Here is a 23,291-nt window from a genome sequence, read left to right on the forward strand (position 1 = left end):
GGATTGAGGTGTGAAATTTTCCAAATCAGATGTTTACTAGTCAAATGTATAATCAGGAATGATACTGTATTTTTAAGTGTCTCTAGTGTTTTTTGCTTTTTATTTCTTGTCAGTTGATGAGCATATGGTTTTGGTACTGGGTTTAGGCTTGTTGAAGACCCTGATAAACTCCAGAATGAAAGATTCATTCTTACAAGAAAGAAGAATTCAGCAGCAAAGCTACCCATCCATCATGGAGCTTCACATGGATGTCTTCTCTGGAAAGCAATAACTATACTTGGAAGTGGAATTCAAGTCAGTGGAAGTCGAGGTTATTCCAGATATCATACTTGCTATCTTTCAGGCCTTGAGCCCTCTCCCTGGACCATAGGAAAGGAGACTCACAGCAATACTGTTGGCTCTTACAGGCAACAGTATTGCTGTGAGTCATTTACGATGTTACTGGTTGGAATACCAATAGTATTCCTAAGCCATCCAGGATTGCCTGTCTTGCCAAAGCAGTGGGAGACTATCTGTCACCTCTTCCCCCCCCACCCCTCAATGTTCATGGGTTGACCTGCACAACAAACATGGCAATAGGGCATAGTATTCCAGTGATGGCTGTTGTTAAAAATAGGAGAATTAAAAAAAAAAGCAAAACAATTTTTTTTTAATTTAATAGATATTTAATTCAATTCAACTAAAAAAATTGTTTAAGTGAAAATTGAAATTGTAATTATGAATGTTGTAGTAATATTAAATGAAACAATGATGTACACTTTAATATTACACATGGTTTAATTATAGTTAATGTATTAAACTATCATTTATAAACAAAAGATAAACTAATCATTTGGGGATTCTTACCTCTAACATCTGTATAAATATATCTGGCTGAATACATGAAACGGTATCATAACATTTATTAACAATCCGCCTAGTGCTGTGCCTCACATTTCCATCTGCAGCTTCAGATTCTTCTTCCTTCTGTTTTTCCATAGCAACGACTTCCAGGTCATAAGATGGTCCATGGGCTAGCTCTTCTTCCAAATAGTAATCCCATATCTCCAAATTAGATATGTTGGAGTATGGCCTGAGAACCTAATGGGGAAAGGAATATTGCTTTTATTATTTTTAACACACTTCAATTAAATTGCATTTGCTTTGTTTCATCCATGAAGAAAAGAAAAAATTAGAGTGCCAAAACAAGATTTTCACACAGAGAGAGAGAGAGAGAGAGAGAGAGAGAAAAGAAAAGTTTGGAAAGAGGTCAACAGACACCATTGTGCAAGAAACAAAGCCACGGTGGCCACCTTAATGAAATTAGAACACATCCTTTCACTGTGATGACTGTAGCAATCATACAGAGCATACTTTCCACAAGTGAGTGTGCAATAGCAATAAATGGAAATTTTGAGCCATTCTTCCTGTATGCATGTAATGAGATCCTGGACTGTTGTGGGGGTGGACATCCCTTGACCTCACTTGATGCTTCAGTTCATCTCAAAAATGTTCATTAGGATTGAGATCAGGACTCTGTGGAGTCCTGATCTCAATCCTAATGAACATGTCCACAAACCATGCAGTTACAGCAACAGCTTTATGATATGCTGCAATGTGTTGCCGAGAGAGAGAGAGAGAGAGAGAGTCAATGGTCAGTTCCATAGAAACATTATAAAATAGGAAGCATTGCATTGTTCAGAATGTTCTGATACGTCTCGGAGTTCAACATTCATGGCACCATAAACAGAGGCCCAAGGTCAAACCATTTATAAACAAGACCACACCATACCAAGCATGAAATCATCATTCTTATAAAATTTTTATTTTGACTACTCTCTCTATGTTCACTGGGCATCTACAGATGCTGTATGGTCACTCCAATGCTCAGTGATATGCCACACCAGGCTTTGCCATGTAGTCCTGTTGTTTGCATTTCTGGCAGCCTCAACTCTCTGAAGATCAATCACTCCACGCACACGCGGGTCATATATAGCAAATGACCGTTAGGTATGTGGGTGACCAAGATGTCTAAAGAAAGGTCAGACTATTATTAATTTCCTTTTCCATAGTAAACTGAATTCTAGGGCGAAGGCTATTGAGGTGACAAAGAAAAGTATCTAATGTGCCTGGGCCATGAGACCAAATAGAAAAGACATCATCTACATATCTTAACCAGATAGAAGGTTTGATAGTGGCCGAGTGAAGAGCTTGTTTTTTCTTGAATACCATGAGGAGCAAATCAGCATTCATATTGGCCATTAACAACAAGTCAGAAGGCACTATCCCCTTATGATCATACATACAAGCCTGACCAGATCCAACTTAAGCTCGGTGTGAAGAAAGGCGATGTTTACGAAAAGAAATGGAAGAGAAATGTCAAAGTGGAGATGCATAGACAATTAATTATAAAGAAGGAACATTAGCAAGAAAAACACATTCTGCAAATGACCAGCATGGAAACCTGAACCCAAAGACTGCATAGGGATCATGTGGGACCGTTGCAGTCAACAGTAAACTTCAAAGAACCTTTGAGATGCATTTCACAAATATATGCAGTCTAAGTTCTAATCTCAGTGATGTTCACCTCCACCTTCAGACAGTCAGCCCTTACCTATTTTTCCTGACATAAAAGCAAATCTCAACCTCTTCAAACACCACTTATTTCTGCTTTCCCAACTACACACTATTTGATTCCTTTTGCCTCAGAGGTTGGGTTTGTGCATATATTCATTCTGGTATGTCATGCCAAAGAGTATCCAACCTTGGATCTTTCAATTTTGACATCCTTTGGTTAAAAATCACTCTGTCTCATTCTACTAAATTCATATGCTGTCTCTAGTGCTCTCCTAATGCCAACAACCACTCTAAACTTTTCCAATACCTTTCCCTGGATGTTGATTTTCTTCAAGCTAACTTTCCTAACAGCGGTCATCTTCCTAGGTCACTCTTCGTAACATCAGCTGGCTGCCCACTTTCAACTGCACAGATCAAGCAGGTAGAGAGGCTGAGACATTTCTAATCAAATGACTCACACAAACTGTTCACCTGAAGAATACCAGACAACCTCAACCACTCCCAAAACACCCTGGCTCTCTTCCTCACTAGTGGCTCATCTAAGTACACTGTGAATGTTGTCTGCCTTCTAGGCAGCTTAGACCAATCTGGTACAGATTTCTTCCCCCATGGAGCAGCACGTACAAAACCACTCACATCCACACATTGTATGACATTACAAGAAAGCCAAATGGGACAATCTTTGCGACTTCTATGCCTCTTTTTCCTGGTTGCATTACTGTTTCCAGCCATCTGAGCAAAACCTGTGCACAGTATGAATCATAGAAATACCGTATTTGCCGGCATATACGATGCACTTTTTTCTTTGAAAATAGGTCTGAAAAACAGGGTGCGTCTTATACGCCGATACTCAGTTTTTTATTACTTTCATTCCTGGAAATTTTCTCTGTTCCAAGTTACGTGATTTCTTTCTTGTTTCCTTGTGGTGTGTGAGAGCATTCCAGTTACGTTAGTTATGTATTCCAGTTATGGATAGATAACATTTGGCGGCACTCTGGCGAACTGTTGAAGAAGCCTGCCCTGATAGTATGGGATCAGTTTTGTTCTCACAGAACAGAAGATGCTAAAAATAAACTCAAGGAATTGAAAACTCAGTTAGCTGTAATTCCAGGAGGTCTTGCTAGTCAGCTTCAACCTTTAGATGTCTGTATTAATAAACCATTTAAGGGATTTATGAAGGAGAAGTGGAACACTGCATCCAGAAGACTGCTGGATGCAGTCTTCAGATTTTGAGGTTATGCCATCAGGAAGAAGAGGCCTAGCATTTCATAAGTTTGTGAGTGGGTCAAAGCTTCATGGGATGCTGTGAAAACTGAGACAGTGGTTAAATAATTTAATCATCATCTATGCTATGTGGCATTAGTAATGCACTGGATGGTACAGAGGACAATTTGTTGTATGAGTACTTCTGATTTAGAAGAGGTTTCAAGTGTCTCTTATTTAGCTCTGGAGATGAATTTCTGGATTTTGACAAAGAAGATTAAAAGGCAGGTACTCTTTCCTAGCTAGATTAGGTATTTGTTGAAAGTAGACCTACTTATTACTTTATATTTGAAATACTGTGAATTCATTAGAATATTCAGCGATAAAGTTTTTTTCCTAAAAAATGTGTACAAAAAAGGGTGTGTGTCTTATATGCCAGCAAATACGGTAATTCCTAATTGCATGGAAATATTTATTGCTCATGTCTTCTGAGCTCTTGCCAAAACTATTGGCCCTAACTTCTTCCCAACATACACCCAGGTGGTACAACTGCATCATCACCCACAGAAAAAGCAAATCTCCTGACTTCTTACTTCTCCTCCAATTCTTGCATAGCTGTTCATGGTAAATGTATCTCCTAACCATTTCAAACACTTAATACTCAATGCTGTGTTTTTCACCTTTTGCCAGCAAGAGATCAGAAAAACTTTGCTCAGGCTACCAAAAAAGTCTCCTGGCTTTGATGGCATTCCTCTAACTGTTCTAAAAGTCTGTGCTCCCAAGTTGACTCCCACTCTATGCTGTTTACACTTTGTAATTCAACTGTTATCTATCCGAAAGTCTAGAAATTAGTCCACATATAATCCACTTGTAAAAAGGGGTCACAAATCTTTAACTTCAAACTACTGCCCAATTTCTCTCACCTCAATTCTTTCTAAAGTAATGGAAAGAAACTATCGACACCCAACTTCTACACTACCTTGAAGACTCTCATCTAATAAATGACAAACAGTATGGATTCTGTCACTGCCAATCAACAGGGGATCTACTAATGTCACTCTTTTCAAGACAAGCACCGTGGAAAGGTTTGGCAAATCTCAAGTGGTTACCCTTGATATCTCCAAGGCTTTTGACCAAGTCTGTCACAAGGGTCTATTAAGTAAACTCCCACCATTCAGCCTACTCCTTGACTTCTGCAACTGGATAGCCAGCTTTCTGACTAGACGCTCACTTTGAGTGATGGTGGATGGCTGGCTATCTAGTTGCTCCTTATGTTCTAATTATACAACTAATGCTGGAGTCCCACAAGGCTCTTCTTTTGTCCATCCTCTTCCTTCTATATATAAATGATCTACTCCAGCTGACTGCCAATCAGTACAGTTTTGCTGATGGCAGGAACACTGAACACCTCCTTTTCATTTTTCATTTGACAAACCTCGCAAAGCACAAATCACTACAACCTGCAGAACTCCAACCTCTACTACCTTAAATTCTGATCTTCAAAACATTCATTAATGGGATTTGGATACCTTGTTAACTTCAATGCTAGCAAAAGATACGTCTTCATTATTTCCCACACAAAAAAAGAACCCTTTTTTTCTTGTGTTTCCCTTGACAATACCCAAATCTCTATTCATGAATAGATTTAACTTCTTGAGATAACTCTAACCTGAAATCTTTCTTGGTACAAACACATCACAAATATTGCCTCCTTCAAATCCAAAAAAGAGGTTTTCTCTTTTGCTTGACTTACTTTAACTCAAGCTTTTAGTTTCAGCAGCTTGCATCTTCCATAAATACTTCTATGGCTACTGTTTATCAGAATTGATATCCCCACAATCTGTCAAATCCATTCAAATGCATGCAGTCCACATCCTCTCACATCTCAAAACTTAAGAGATAAAGCAATTTCAGAGTGAAATGAGAAGAATAACAGGCATGTGCAGAAGAGAGACGAAGGCTGGAATAAATGATGGCAGTGTGAAAGAGGCGTCTATTGATTTGAGAGTGGCCCAGTATAGGGATTCAATTATTAGAGACATGGCTAATGAGAAGATGCAAAAGGTTTGCTTTCCAGAGTGATTAAAGTACTAGATATGAGGAGGAAGCATGCAAAAACGGTTGGTAGTAATAGTAGGCACAAATCATCTGGAGCAAAAAGATAACAGTGTGATAGGAAAGGTAGTCAGCATGTTTCCCCAGGTATGATGAGTTGAGGCTTATTTCTGGTTCTATAGTGATGCTATAGAACCAGAAATAAGCTAGTATGTATGTTTAGAAATATCAGAAGTATTTAAAATAAAGGAGATGAAATTGTAGCATTAATAGATAATTAAATTAAAAATGCAATGAAATTATTTTCTTGTTTAATCCTTTATCCTAGTATAAACAAACAAAGTTTGTGAGTGAAGTTTCTTCATGAGTAGACTACTTGTATAGAAGCTAATGACTTCACATTAATTGCCTTAATATCATATAATGCAAAGCACACATTCTTTTGGCTGTGTATAATACTATGCATGAGGGAAGAGCCACTATCCAGACCAGTTTTGACCTTTATTGAGGTCTCATCAGTGGAAGCCAGACCCTGAAGAGATGCTAAGGCAATTAATATGAAGTCATTAGTCTCCATATACAAGGAGAATACTTATGAAGAAACTTTGTGCAAAAACTATGTTTGCTTGTACCTGGATAAAGGATTAAACAAGAATATAATTTCTTAGTATTTTTAATTTAATTTATAACCAAGTGAAAAAACTTTCTAAATTAGCTGTAATCCACAGTATTTTAATAAGGTCACCTTTTAACTACTTGTACATGGGATGTATATGACTTCTGCATTACCTCAACCTTGATATCTCTTCTGGATCTGGCTCAAACTGATGACATTTAATAATGTTTGTCTTTGGGCCTGCTTGTCAACTGGAGAGTAGAGTGGTTCTACTCAGTGGTTTTTTTCCTGTCACTGAGTGGAGTCAGTGATGAGTTTCCTGTCCTAGTTCAGGACAGCTGCTACATCTTACCTCAATAAAGATCGAAATTATCCTTTCCCATAATGCATAGCATTATACACATATGAAATGATGTGTGCATTGTAATATGGGATACTAAGGCAATTAATGTGAAGTCATTAGCCCCTATATACAAGTAGCCTAGTTGTGAAGAATCTTCACGAGCAGACCTTGTTTATTTACAGTTAGATAAAGGATTTTTTTTTCATGTGGGGTCCCCCTCCCCATTCCTCGACTGCCCCTTAGAACTGGTGGAGCTCTCCTAATGAGGAATTAAGTATGTCTTTTTGACTGTAACCTGTATGTGTGTGCACAGGCTGGTTTGCCTGCTTGAGGGATGAAAAACCCCAGGTAAACTGGGGAAAAAGCCCTGCTGTCCATGCCCAAGACTGACTAACTTGGCTATGGTTGAGGAAGCTCCTCGCATCAGTGACGGGAATTGAACCTAGGAGACTCCTTCCCCAGGCATATGGTTGCGAAGCGCATAGCCACTAGGCTAACTGAGCGGACTAGATAAAGGATAAAAAAATATAATTTCTTAGCGTTTTTTATTTAATTTATAACCAAGTGAAAAATAACTTTCTATAATTAATAGACTATATTCTTCCCCAATTTGTTAGAATGAGCCAGCGAGGAATAAAGACAGATGGATAGGATGTCTTCAATGAGGATAGGGAGGGAAAGAGGAGTACTGTTGATGGTACCACGGGGAGTTATCTCCATCTAAAGTGGAGTTGAAAGGAGCAAACAGTGGCAGTGGTTTTGAAGCAGTATGGTGTGAGGTGGAGGTGAACAGAATGAAATAGCTAGTGAATGTTGCTAGAAACTTGGTAATGTGGAGGGCAGAGAGAAGAAAATATATAGGAAAATCAGTATAGCTAATAAGCATTTTATTTATGGTAATATAGACTGGAATAAAGAGACAGCATCCTGGGGCAAAAAGAGAATGAATTTCTTGAGATTTTGAGGGACAACTACATGAGGATTAAGAGTCTTGGATTTGATTAAATAAAGAGGTGAAGCATGCCATTTGGAAGGGGGTATTATGGAGGCAATAGTCAGTTGCATACAGAGTACAAAGAGCAAGCAAGACAGGTGACTTGCATGGGAAGAGTAATACAATTGCATTATGAACAACAGTTAGCTAATGAGGTGAAAAGAAATCCTAGGGAATTTTTTTGATGTCATTATCAAAATCATTCTTAAAGAAGAATGATTATGGTGGGATGATACTGGTTTCAGAGAATGATAACCACTGAGTAGAGATGTTAAATGAACAATTCACAAAGGTATTTCATCCTCGTGAAAGTAACATCATGCAAAATTGAGAGCAGTGGAATGGGAGGAGCCACTGATGGAGAGTGAGCAAGCGGTATACGAGGAATTGTGTAAACTTGATGTCGATAAAGCTGTAGGACTTTATTGTATATCACTATGTGTCTTGAGAGAATGTTCCAGGGAGATAACAATAGCTTTAACTTACTTCTTTCATAGGAGTCTTAGATTTTCCCAAGTTCCAAATAAGTGGAAAGAGAGCAAAATTGTTCTGGTTCATAAAGGAGGTGTTTTGAATTACAGGCCAATTTGTTTGTCTAGAGTTGTGGTAAAGATGTTAGATAGACTACTGAGGACCAGGATTCACAACTGGTTGGCAACAGCAACATTCTCTTTCATGGACAGAATGGGTTTGCTATAGGAAAATTGTGTTTTATGGACAAAGGGGATGTATACATAGTGGTATATTTAGATTTTGCTAAAGCCTCCGATAGATTGCCACATGAAATGCTGGTAGTTAAACTGGAACAGATGGGGTTAAACAGTAGTTAGAGCACTGGATTGGAGATTTGGTGTCTGATTCATATCAGTAAGTTGTGTATGGGGGAGCAATATCCAGCAGAGAAAAAGTCACTAGTGGTGTGCCCCAAGGGTCTGTTTAAGAGACACTGCTACTTAATTCAAATGTAAATGATACTGAGAATGGCTTGAAAGGTGATATAATGTGCAGTTGATGCAAAGTTGGGAAGAATTATGAGAAATAGAATGGATGTTGTAGCCTTGTAAGTAAAGTTCGGGAAGCATAGATGGAATGCAGAATATAAGATTGGTGAGGTGGAAGAGATGAGTGATCTAGGGACGTTGGCAGATAAGGACCTGAAATTTCGAGGACATTTTGCTAAAATTGTGAGGATATCACAGCACATTATGTTAATGATGTGGAAAACACTGACATGCAAGAATAAGAAGATTATGTATAAAGCTTTGATCTATTTGCATTATAGTAGTCATTTTTGTATCGCTCTGATGAATTATTACTATTTTCCTAATCAGTATAAGGAAAATAACAAATGCATTTCACTTTTGTTGTCAAAAATTTGCAAACATTATTCTTAAAAAGTGTATACAAATTTAAATGTCATTCAGTAAACTTTCAGACTAAATTAAATTGATTCCAAAAAAAGTGAAGAGTTAAAATTTTCAATTTGCCCTTAAATGGCCTAATGCAAAAATGAATCACAATCAAATGAATTGGGAACATTATGCCTCTGGTGATGAAACATGGAACTAGACTGTTCTGAAATTTATCATTTTAGTTATTATTATTATCAGACCTCCATGGATTCAACGACTCATTGCGGGAGGTCCTCCATCATATGCACAGCTCATCATACTCTGACTTGAATGCATTCCCTGTCTTCTCCATACCCACCACACTTCCAGGCAATGCATTCACCACCCACAACTCACCACACATCCATAAAAACTTATTCCTCACCCCTTTGTTCACACTCTCCTTATATAGCTTAGAGATCCCCCCCCGCCATCCCCCTATGGGTGAAGCAGAGTTTTTTCACCAGAAACTCAGGTTTTTCATCCCATGTACAGGCAAATCAGACTTCATAACACATGCAATTTACAGACAAAAAAAATACTGTTGTGGTGGTGATGGATGGTAGATGGCAGTTGTGTGCAGCAGGAGAAGATGCAAGTAGTGGAGTGCCCTTTAGCAATGAGTTCTTGGACTCCTTGGAGGTGCGCATAATAGTAATGTTTATATGATATCGTGAAAGAGCAAGCATCATTTTATCATTTATTTTTCTTCTTGATAATTTTAATAATTTAAAACTTATATGATTAGCAGCAAAATTCACTTATGTACTTACTTCGTCTTCTTGATTAGGGATATACCAGAAGTTGTAAAACAAAGGTGATCTGGCCCAGAGTTTTTCTATGTAATCCCAAAAGGATGGGCCAAGGAAAACAGAATTACTTAAAGAATTAGATTTTAGAGAAAACCCAGTTTCTTCATCAGAGCCACCATCCAAACCACGATGACGAGAACTACGATCTTCTACCAACCAACCAGCCTCCACGCGATCAAATTCACTATCCATGAGGAAAGTTCGAAAACGGCATGACACGTAGTGATAAGCCAAAAATTTCAAGAAATACTGGTTAAACTCGAATGAGAGTGGAAACTGATGATGTATCTATAAAGAAATAAAATATTCTTTTACAATATAAAGAACAACATCAATAAGAGCTATAAATTCAGGCAGAAATTTCAAAACCTCAGATGGTTATCAAAAGTGTCCCAATATATGAAATTGGTTTTGGATTCTTATCATCCTCTTATATTACAAGGTGGGATGCTGAGCAATTTGACAAATAAGAACTTACCTTGATGCACAAGTAACCTCTACAACTTAATAATATATAGTAAAATGAAATGCCACAAGCTGAATTAAGAGGTTGAATCAAGCTACTTGTTACAAATGCTTTTCAATATTTGAAATTGTCCCATCAAAAGCTAATAAAATGAAAAAAAAAAAAAGCTTCTGATTAATCCTTAACAGCATGGGGAAAGGGATTAGATACAAAGAGCCTTTATTTGTTATAGACTTTCTTACAATAATTTTGAAGAAACAAAAATGAGTGACCTCTCTTTATAAAGCCCAAATATCGCAACAATATACTACTCATATATTTTCCTATCTTGTTCGCATTCAAAGTACTGCAACTTCTAAAGGTGAAGGTTCACAAGGTGACGATACATGCTGTCCTTACAAAACAACAGTGTGATCTCATGCTAATTTGTTTCTCCCAAAGAAAAAAAAAACACTAAGAACTACTCTACATCTAGTTAACTTGGCCTTAGTATAAGATATAGGTAAAGTTTCTCAATTCCATGACAAGATGCATCTAGATCTTTCTAATTAATGAGCTATGTCAATTCTTCGACTATGTCATGGAGAAGTTTACCATAAACTGATAGTAACTGTGTTTCAATAAAGTCAGTATATTATATCTCTTACATTACATAGGTTTTTCTGATTGGTTTGCCTGTTTTGTAAGATGACAATCCCAAGTTTCTAGATGGGAAATTTCTCCCATTTAGTTCACAATCCCTTATAACCTGGATAGGATTTGAGCTCGTGTCTAAACAAGTAAAGAGCAATGGAGGTGGTCTTCAAGGCTGGGATGGTTGGCCAAGTGGATAGCACTAGCTCTCCAACCAACAAGATGTGAGCTCAATCCATGGTGGCATAGAAGTTTGTGAAAAGTCTTTAGGTGGTAGATGAATTTCATTACCTGATGTGAGACTACCACTCCACTCATTAGAAGCTTGAAGTGACATGACAAAATGCCATATACTATCTCTCAAGAATTGCAGGACCCATCTATGATAATCAACTGTACTATATATTGACAGCCTTTTGCAAGAGTTCAAATAAACTAAAAAAGTTATGCTAATAAGAACACAATTCTGTATGTGAATACACTGAAACCTTGATTCATTGTTTTTAGGGGGATGGAGAACAAAAACGATATATATGGAAAAACAATAGTCCTGGAAAACCATTAAAAATTATAGATGAGAACAATTTAATGATTATTATTATTCACTGAAATACAGTATATATAAAACACTACTTCTTGCTGAAAAAAATCTTTGTTTGACATTTATTTTATGCAAACTTTATGCCTCAATTCAAAATATGATCTTCCAAGACCTAGAACACTTTCACGATTATTCGTGCTGTGCACATAAAAGAAAGCTTTGACTTTCATCAGCGCGTCATGCATCTTAGCTAAGTTCAGAATATAACTTTGGTTTTGCCATCTTCTTCTCTCCCCCCCCCCATACTCCCAGATGCCACAAGGCTCTAGCACAGCTCCTGCACTCTGGTGCCACGTGGCAGTACACAGAGATGTAGTCCTTGAATTTATCTTTGGTCATGCCACTGAACTCTTCCCAGTCTTCGCTGAAATCATCATCATCATTGGTCAATATGTTACCATTGACCAATGCCTATTGGTCAATGGTAATCATGTAATCAGCTTTCTGAAAATAGTTTTCAATTGTCTGCTGGGTTACTTGTTGCCAGGCTGCTACAGTGTAGTGCATTGCTTCCAACACATTTATCTTCTTTTTTATATCTTTGCCTGCATTCATTTAGTAAACAGCTGTTTGTACAAGGCATTTCTTATAAAGCTCCTTATAACACTTTATTATTCCTAAATCAAGAGGCTGGAGTACACCTGTACAGTTTGCCGGGTACTGTATGGCTTTTACATTTCTGTGATGAAGTGTTACTCTCGACAACAGTTGCCAAGTCTTCACTTAGTCCAAAGAAAAGGATGGAGAGCAAAGAGCACATTATTTCAAATTCAAAAACTATCCATGTGGAAAAATGTTGCATCAGAACTGTGATTTCTAAATGATTGATAAGTATTGATGGAGCTGGGAAAAAATAGTGTTATTTATATGGGACTAGTCCTGGGGATAAAAAAAAAAAGCAGATGAGGACTGAACTAGTGTGAAAAATTATTGTGTTAGTCTCTACAGCAGGATTTCCAGATTATCGAATCGTTTGCTAATATGATTCATATGTAATATGTTTTTCTTGAGGGAACTCATAAAAATTGCACCCTATTAAAAAAGGTATGCAAATATAGAAAAGCTGAAGCAATTTTCATAAATATGCTATATCATTCAGCCACAATTCATTTATCTGGGAATTACAATGCACAAAAATAAACGCTGGTAACAGCACAGCGGATGGCTAAGGAAGATAGCATCTCCAGTGTCTAACAGGTTATGGTTGCAATCACACTGTGGCATAAATTTGTCTTAAAATCTAGGGGTGGGTTCTCTGGATTATCTAGCCCTTTCAAGGGTAGAATTATTACAAAACTAAATAATATAAAATATAAATAAATAAAAATTGTAGTATGCTTGATTCTTCTGTTGTATAACTTTGACAAGGAATGGAAATTTAAAGTGGAATGGGGGATGAAACTTTTCATACCAATAAGAATCATTTCAGTTATATATCCAACAGTGGGTTGGATTTATCATAAACCAGTTTATCAGTGTTGTTAAACTGGTTTATGGAAAATGGAGAAAAAATCCATTAAAATTTTACTGATTCAGTGTTTTCTACCAGTATTTCAGTAAATCAAAAACATTTTAATGCATATTGTAATAATTTTGTTGACTAATTTTGTAAAATGCAGTTCCTTGTTTATTCGCCTTGGACCATGATGAGTCTCTTAGCCATGCTTATGTTAAAAGTCGACTGCATGCGTTATTAATTCGAATAGTTCCTGATTAATTTAACTTTGTAAGACTAGTACCTCATGAAGTTAACATGTTCACATCAGGCTGCATTTTGCAATAGTTACGTGTCAGGTGGGAACTTGCTTGACCCTTTGGAATCTTAGCAGACATGTTTTTACAAATTCTCAACCATATATATTGCATGCCAGTTTCAAATCATATTGTTTTATTTCTGAAAACAGCATTTGTGAATCATCTTGTACAGAAAATACAAAATGTAATGTTACTTTATTTCAAGTCATAAAAAAAACAAGCAAAAAAAAATTTTTGCTTTTGAAAATTTGCGTTACATAAATCTATATTAATAGAGTCATGTAATTCTGCACTTAATCAAGCATATATGAATTAATAAATTTCACATTGTACTGTACTTAATTTAGTGCTACAATAAAATTTTTCCTTTATGTTAAAGATACCAAGTAATTTTATAAACTTGGTTTTAATCCTTTTTCTCAAGTAAGCAAACAAGCAGGTAAGTCAAGTTTACTCTGAAGTATTTTCAGGTCTGAGGCAACTTGTGGTAAAGGTGGAGTAAGATCTGATCACTTTCCTTAGTATCTCCCCTAATGCAAAGCACATCTTGCAGACATGTATGATGCTATGCATTAAGGGAAGGGCCACTACCCAGACTGGTTTTGTCCTTTATTGAGGTCTCGTCAGTGGGAGCCAGATCCTAAGATGCCAAGGTTGACATAATGCAGAACTTATAAATTTTACCTATACAAGTTGCCACAAGGTGCTTTGACCTTAATAAATAAAAATCTCATGATGAGAGAAAGATGTAGAAAGTTTTTTACCTTGGTTATATTATATGTTAAAGATACCAAGCAATTTTATAAACTTGGTTTTAATCCTTTTTCCCAAACAAGCAGGTAAATCAAGTTTGCACCTGAAGTATTTTCAGGTCTGAGGCAACTCATGGTAAGGGTGGAGTAAGCTCTGATCACTTTCCTTAGTATCTCCCCCTAATATAATTTATTAAGGTCAAAGGTGGCAACTTGTATAGGTAAAATTTATAAGTTCTATATTACTTCAACCTTGGCATCTCAGGGTCTGGCTCACACTGACGAGACCTCAAAAAAGGTCAAAACCAGTCTGGGTAGTGGCCCTTCCCTTCCCTTAATGCATAGTAGCATCATACATGTCTGCAAGGAGATGTGCTTTGCATTAAGGGAGATACTAAGGAAAGTGATCAGAGCTTACTCAACCTTTACCACGAGTTGTCTCAGACCTGAAAATACTTCAGGCGCAAACTTGACTTACCTGCTTGTTTGCTTATTTGGGAAAAAGGATTAAAACCAAGTTTATAAAATTGCTTGGTATCTTTAACGTATATTATATCCAAGGTAAAAAACTTTCTAAAACTTTTCCTTTGTTTATCTTGTGACTGTAGGAGAAAGATGTTTTCACAATATATAGTCATAAATTTTATCTGTCTCTAATTACACTAAATGCTGTAATTATTCTAAATATAACTAAATATAATGCAAGTAACTGCATACCAGCTGTGCAGGTATGCAAAATTACCATGGTATATTGTTTGGGAGAAAGTTTTTTCACTGTATAGGATCATTTTCATTTGAGTATTAAGCTTCGATATATTCAGGTGCTTTTTATTGTTAGTTTAAATATTATATCAACCAAATATAGAATTTTCCGCATACATATATTTGACTTCGACGAAAGTAATTGTCCTGTCCATCATGAACATGTTCAAATATTCAAGTATTTTGATAATGTATATATTAACAAGATTATATTCCACATGATTCTGTGTTCTGATTGATCATTTGAGAGAGCAGTGAGTAGCATCAGTAGTTTATACGTCATGTCAAATAGCAAAAAATTCAAAAGGTAAGAATTAGAATATTTCATTTGACTTGAAATTTGATAAAACGGATCACAGAAAAGGGACTTTTTTTTTCTTTATAGCCATGGATAAATATTCACCATGGTATATTTTAAACATACTGAAGCAGGAGATGCAGGCATGTTGAGAGAACAGTGAGTAGCATCAGTAGTTTACACGTCATGTCAAATAGCAAAAAATTCAAAAGGTAAGAATTAGAATATTTCATTTGACTTGAGATTTGAAAAAACGGATCACAGAAAAGGGACTTTTTTTCCTTTATAGCCATGGATAAATATTCATGGTATATTTTAAACACACTGAAGCAGGATATGCGGGCATGTTGTTTAAACACGCTTTAAGCCCTAAAAAAAATCAAAGCAGCTGATTTTTTTGTGAGCACTATTTTAAAAAATGCTCAAAAACTCAAAGAATTTTGTTGAAGTACTAGCGATCTGCATAATCATCTTAAAAGTCAGCACAAAATTAATTTATTAAAAAAAAGAGAGAAAAAACTTCTGTCATCATCTATCTTCAATTGAAATTATTGATGTTAAGACTGATTTGAATTCTCAATCAAAAACTACACTGAATCATATTTTAACAACAACAAAAAAAGATTACTTTTTTACTGCTATGAGTACTCATAACAGCAGGATGGGTTGGTTACCACTTTAGTAAATTGATACACAGTATATTCTTCTTATTCTTCCTTAGCTTGTTGACCTCTAAGGTTCTGCATGTACCAATTTCTTCTATTTCTTTCTGTCTTGTGTTCTTTCGTTCCAGTCCTAGATCTTAGTTAAGTTGTTCTGGATATTATCCTGCATTGCAGTCACAGTCTACTTCTAGGTTGCTTTCCATCAAGCTTCATCTTGAATGTTTGTTTAGCCATTCTCTCCTTACCCATTATTTCCACGTGTCCAAATCATCTAAATCTGGAAGCTCTGATTTCATTAACTAGAAGTGGAGATCTATAGAGTTTCTAAATTTCTTGTTCATGTCTTCTTTTCCATTCACCTGTTGTGTTATCACTTACAGGTCCATACTTTTCTGAGGATTTTATTTTCAAAGCTCTGTATCTTGGTCTGTTAAATGATCAGAAAGTGATCATTTAACAGACCAGGTTTTTGCTGCATTAAAACAGCAGGTCTAATAACTGTCTTGTATTATTATTATTATCAAGTGACATCTCCAAGTAGTCCAAAACTCATCAAGGAAGGGCACCTACTCTACAACTCTCCATCTCCACTAACTAACTACCATCATCATCTATACCAATGCCATCTACTACCCACCACAACCACAACCACCACCACCACCACAGACAATCACAAATCAATCAATAGATCATCCATAGGTAACAGCTAATTATATTGCTCACCAGTTGCTGCTGAATGGAAATGCATCCAAAAAATAAGATATTAAGAATTCCAAGTGAGGAACAAAATTTGATTAACTCAGATTTCATGATTACTGAACTCAATGCTGCAATAAACCTATTAAAAACTAGAACATCTGCAGGCCTCAATGATATCTGTAATGAACAAATTAAACATTTTAGAACCAAGGCTAAAGAGTGGCTACTAAACTTGTACAACACTTGTCTCAGAACCCTATCAACCATTTGGAGGCATGCTAGAGTGGTGGATTTTCAGAAACCAGGGAAAAATGGCAACTGAAGCAAAAAAAATTAAAGACCTATATCTCTATTCAGCAACCTCAAAATTTAAGAACGATTAACTCTGAATAGGCTTCAACCCTAATCAAACCCTATCTTATTACTGAGCAGGCTGGTTTAAGACCAGGCAAATCCTGTACATCACAAATTCCCAATCTCACTCAACATATAGAAAATGGTTATGAGCAAAAACTAGCCACAGGAGTAGTCTTTGTAGGCCTAACTGCAGCATATGATACCATAAACCAGGGCTGTCCAACCTTAGGTAATCCGAGGGTTGTATCACAAGGTGTATCTAGTAATTTGGTGAGAAACAGAGGCAAACATCGATAGCTGAACAAACGAACAACACTAAATATGTGCTCACATTCCCAGTGAGCACCTCATGGGGAACGTGAGCAAAACAAAACAAAACAAATACTTAGATCTTCTGCTCTGGCCTTTTGTTATTCACCTGCTGAATATGCCTTCCCTGCCAGATCCTGCCATGCTGAAAAACTGGACCCAGCATTGAATGAAAGTTACCGCTTAATAACAAGATGCCTGAAATCAACACCATTAAGAGATCCGTATACTTTGGCTGGTACTGCACCCCCCCCCCCTTCAATTCGACAATCTGAATTCTCAGCTGATGAAAGAAGCAAACGAATGATGAGCACCACCCACTATTTGGACGGACTACAGTGCCCCAAAGACTAAGATCATGATATAGCTTTCTAGCAACTGTTGAATAACCTAAAAATCCTCCAGAGACAAGACTTCAACAATGGTTTGCACTATACCCTGACAGTAATACTGGTATTTCAACAGCTGAACATCTTCCACATGGTGCCCACTTAGACTGGAATACTTGGTTAAGCTTCAACAGACTACTAACAATAGGATGCTGCAAACAAAACCTCATCAAATGGAGAAACCCAGTTGATGGAACATCTTTCTTGCCCCCTTCTTCAATCACCTCACACAAAAGAGGACCTTACATCCTGCACAGAAAAAAGAAGTTGATTGTGCAAGATAGTGGAGGAAGATCTGACCTATTATAATTATGTATAATTTACCTATTAAATTTAAGTTGTTCTCATTTGTAATGTATCCTAATTTGTTGTAAATAATGTTGTACCAATTACTTACTACTTGTGTTTGGATACGAAATAAATAAATAAATAAAGCAGAACTCTCTTTTGCACCTACCACACATATACAGTCTGCATTCAGTATGGTTAGTCTTTTGCAATTATTCTCTCTTTTTATTTGAAGCATAATGACAGAATTCTTTTTGGATATCCTTGGCATGTAGAACCAGTTTCTTTTTACATTCAGACAGTTTTCTGTACAATACTTGCAATTTTCATAAATCACACATCAAACTTATATACATAGTATTCCTTTCACATCATCTTTTTCTTGAGAAACTCTTGGTTAATAAGATTACCCATCAATTCATGCTGACCCCATTCATTTTTGAACTCTAGGAACACAGTCTGATACTGTACCATTTAAGCAATTTTTCAATGCTTTCTAATCTGCCAATATTCTTCCCGTCTGACAAAATTGAGACTTCTTGTGATGAAATCGCAAATGTTTCTGAAAGGCTGATACGATTCAACAGTCTGTGCAGTGATGCCCGCACTATATAATTTTCGAAAAATTTGATGATGTATTTAAATTTATATGAACATTTAAAATTTTCAATTAATTCCTAGTTTTTTTGTTTGGCTAACTTTTATGGGTTTTGTCAGTGTCTTAACACAAAACTTGCAAGGAGGAAAGGTGGGAGAAGTTCCACAAAAACTAATATTAAAAAATGGGGCACACATGTAAGAAGGTTGAGAAACACTGGTGTAATGTGTTTCAAACAGATAATTACAATAATGGTGGGAAAAAAATCATTTGTTTACTGCAAGTTCACTAGAATAGTATTTCTAGTGAACTTGCGGTAAACAAATGAATTTTTTTTTAAATGAAAAAATATTAAAGATTTTTACTGTTGATAACTGAACACAAGTTTTTATTTGGAAAAAACTGTATTTAAATAATATAGATTGCACAGAGTTTTTTCTTCATTTTTTTTTTTTTTTTGGCATGAATATTTTTGTAAGCATATAATGCTCTTTGTTCATAGCACTTTATAATTTCAAATTTTTGTTTCAGTGTTAACTAATTACATTTGCTAGGTTCACAAGCTTTGTTGCATTTCCTCTTCTCACTTTGTAGAGTGACCACAACTTTGCTGCACCAAAGTTGAAATAATACTAAAGAGTATTGACACAGCTGTTATGTGGTATGATAAATCACTACAGTACCACACTACTGTTAAAAACGTTGTAAATTATTAAAAATTATAAACAGAGTTGTAGCAAAACCCGTGCTATTCAAAACTGCACTATGCAAGGCATTGTTGTATATTTGGAGTCTGAAAATGCCACAAAAAACACATGATATATATATATATATATATATATATATATCATGTGTTTTTTGCATGTATATATATATATATATATATATATATATATATATATATATATATCATGTGTTTTTTGCATGTATATATATATATATATATATATATATATATATATATATATATATATATCATCATCATCATCATCAGATTCCTGATATGTACTCTTAGGGGATATACAGGATAATTATGATAGTACTACATGAGAAAGTTACACCATTACTAACTTCCGATCAACAATTTTCCTCCAAATTAATCTGTTATCTGTCGAGACTTCAATACTATCAGATCTTATATTCTGTCTTTTAAGGCCCTTTTAGCATATCAACCCCCATCTAGATCTTGGTCTTCTTCTGGGTCATTTTCCTACCAACCTGGCAAAGAACACTTGTTTGCTAATCTTTCCTCTCCCATTCTGTTTAGTGACCATATCACCTGAGATTAGTTCTACTAACACATTCCTGAATGCTAACAATGGCAAGTTTTTTCCTAATATCCTCATTTTTAATGTGATACTGCCATTGATACCACCATCTGTTCACTACACTAATCTTTCTTAGAACTCTCATATCAGAGGTATCTAGTCTCTGATCAAGCACTTTATTTCTAACCCAGCTCTTGGATCCATAAGTTAAAACTGGTTTGAATACTGTCTTGTATACAGCTAACAGCTAGCCTGGTTGGCCGAGTGGTTAGCATATCCACTCTCCAGCCAAAAAACTGTGGGTTCGAATCCCACCATGGGAATGGATGTTTGTGATTGTCCATGGAAATGTAGTGGTGGTAGATGGTGTAGTTGCAGTTTGTTGTAGTTGGTGGAATAAGTGGTGGAGACAGAGTTGTAGAGTAGGTGCTCTCCCTCAATGAGTCTTTGGACTCCCTGGAGGTGTCAAGTAATAATAATAATAATTTCTTTCTTATTCCATATAAATTTATTCACCTGACTTCCTACCAGCTTTACTAATGCTGTTGTCTATTTCCATATTTAATTTACCATCTTCACTAAATATTGTGCTTAAATAGCTGAAATGTCTTACTTGTTCTATAGGTTCAGTATTCAGGATACAGTTGATGTTTTCAGTGTTTCTGCCTATTTTAATTGTCTTTGTCTTTTTATTGCTGATTATCTTACCAGGCCTTCTGAATTATGCAATGCAGCCACTGTGAAACCTTTATACCTTCAAGTGCCTTTCTACATTTCAGGTTTTTGATGACTTTTTCTACTTCAAGTATGTATATGTATTCTTAACTGCAATTAAGTTTTCTACCATCATGCTGACACTGCATGTTTCATTTTGTAGTCTTTCAAAGATTGCAAATACAACTTAAAAGATAATTGCAATGCTGAAACAAATGTTCACATGTAAAAATAAGGATGTTATTTTGCCTCTTTACAAGGGGCTTGATAAGACCTCACTTGGAATATTGAAACCACGAGACCAGGTCTGGTCTCCTAGTTTCCGTTGTGATTCTGAGATATTGGAGAGAGTACAAAGGAGTGTTAAAAATGATATCAGGATTGTGAAATACTGAGTATGAAGACAGATTGAGAAATTGTAGACTGCACACACTAGTAGACAAGAAAAAGAGAGGAAATATGATTGAGACTTACAAACTTCTGAAAGGGTCATACAGGATTTCAATTGATGAAATTTTTCAATTTATAGAGGGTGGGGAAAGGACAAGAGGACAACCTTGGAAGCTGAGTATGAAGGTCACTAAGAAGGGGGGGGAGGACTACATTTTTCTCTCATAGGGTAGTGCATGATTGGAATGGATTGTTATTGGATGTTGTGAGTGCAAGCAGTGTGAATGAATTCAAGAATAAGTATGATAGCTGGTGTATATAGTATGTGGCCTCCCTTGATGAGTCTGACTCTCTGGAGGTCTCTCTCTTAATAATATTTGAGTATTTCTGGCCAAATTTCATCTATTCCAGGTTTTTTATGACTTTCTCTACTTCAAGTATGTAGATGTATTCCTGACTGCATTGAAGTTTTCTACCATCATGCTGACACTGCATGTTTCATTTCGTAGTCTTTCAAAGTAATTACTCCAGACACCAAAATATCTTTATCTTCAGTTTTCATGTTACCTTTATCATCTCTGATTCCTTTTACAGTACTTTTTCCTCCATTTATAAGCTTTTTAATAGCCTCCAGAATAATTTTTGCCATCTTTCTGATATTTATTTTCTATGTTCTTACTAAAGTCATCCCATGATAACTTTTGTTTAGATAGTTTTACAGAGTGCTTTGTTTTCTTACTTTTTTTCCTCTGTCTTCTCTAAGAGCATAAGCTGACTTCCTTGCCAAGAACTTTTGATATGCTTTCTTCTTTTCCTTCACTGCTTTTTAAACTTACTGAGTCCACCATGGAGTTCTGATTTTTCTATCTTTACAGACAATCTCACCACATGCCTCTCTGACTGAATGAATCACTGAATCTTCAAGATTTGGTTCTTGTTTTCAAATTCTTTCATTTTTTCTTAAAATAAATAAATAAATAAATAATATATATATATATATATCTGTGCAATGGAATAATACTTGATCAATCCTCTAGAAATTAAGGTATAATTTATGTTTTCAGACTGATTTTCCAATAGTTTTTGACAAGTTAAAGAATACTGAAAAATATGCTAATAAAAAATATAGAGAAATTACCTCTTTGACACGGCTGATAGACAAACGTTAAATACATAAATTAATTGTAAAAATACATATGTTTAAATACTGTCAGAATGGAAGAACATTTTAAGGGCTTTCTCAACTGAAAGAGAGTTGCCTGCTCACATATGGAAGTGTAATCATATTTCCTCAGATTTTTCATCCTATGACAGACAGCAATACATTTGATGGAGATTAGTGGCTCCCCATGATGAATCATGGGGCTTCATGGAGGTAGCAAGTAATAACAATAACAAGAAGAATATCAATCCTTTAGAGACTGGAACAGTTGATTGAAATGATGACTGTTCACATTTCAACAGAAAAAAATGCATCTTAATTTCATGCCAGAATGTGTTAAATTTGAGTAAATAAGTAATAAATTCCATATGCTTGCTAATGCCTAAACTAGAATCAAATATCTAGAAACTAAATTTGATATAAAGTTCATAACTTCTCTTATATAGTTTACTATGTGTGTTTGTGCTTTTTACCTGATGTACAACATCTAGAAACTGGAGGAAAATTGGAGCAAAACCACTAGCCAAGGTTGCTGTAATGTGATTGCCTCTATGTGTGAAACGATGGCCAAATGCTAACCATTCTTTTTCAATAAGGGTTCTGAATCCATCAAAGGTACGATAATATGGGTCTAGACAAATCTGAGCTATTGAGACAACCTGAAAAAATAATTTCACATGAATTCTGAATTGTCCAAAGCAGATATCCTTACAAATATATGTATATTAAAAATTCTAAAAACATAAAAAATGTCAGATTATTACACATTACTTGTTTACTCACAGTTTCCAAATGGAAATAATTTTAACTGCTACTGAGTCAATTTATGTACAGGTATAGCTAAAAACAAAAAGTCATATTACAAGCCCTCCCAGAACACAAGTTTATTCCAATATATATTCCATATTGAAAAACTGTACTGCTGCCTAGACTGAAAATGCCAACTCTGATAAACAATCACATGCTGGTTCCAAACCCAGATAAACCAACCTGATTATGAAAGCTGAATGTCCAGGCAATCAAGTATACTAGATCTGAAATGTGGTGATCTGAGTGATAGGAATGTCAAAGTTGGCATTTGTATCACTGAAGTCATTACAATTTTATTATAATAATATTGTAATAATAACTATTGCAATGAAATGTGCAAAGAAATAAGATTGGTTTCGTGGTAGCGGTTTGTGAAATGAATAATTTTGTGACAGGAGAAAATTA

The 23,291-nt window shown here is 35.7% G+C and overlaps 1 protein-coding gene across 1 annotated transcript in view; it reads right to left on the bottom strand.

Annotated features, from left to right (window-relative positions):
- Sbf (SET domain binding factor) overlaps positions 1–23,291 on the bottom strand; it is a 631,948-nt gene that overhangs the window by 142,017 nt on the left and 466,640 nt on the right. The window contains 3 exon segments of the mRNA XM_090414822.1: positions 847–1,080; positions 9,932–10,258; positions 22,550–22,735. Of these exon segments, the coding sequence (XP_090270948.1) occupies positions 847–1,080; positions 9,932–10,258; positions 22,550–22,735 (747 nt within the window).

Source organism: Typopeltis vanoorti, chromosome 25 (assembly GCF_054136105.1).
Source record: "Typopeltis vanoorti isolate ZY-2024b chromosome 25, IOZ_Tvanoo_1.0, whole genome shotgun sequence".
Classification (NCBI taxonomy): Eukaryota; Metazoa; Arthropoda; class Arachnida; order Uropygi; family Thelyphonidae; genus Typopeltis; species Typopeltis vanoorti.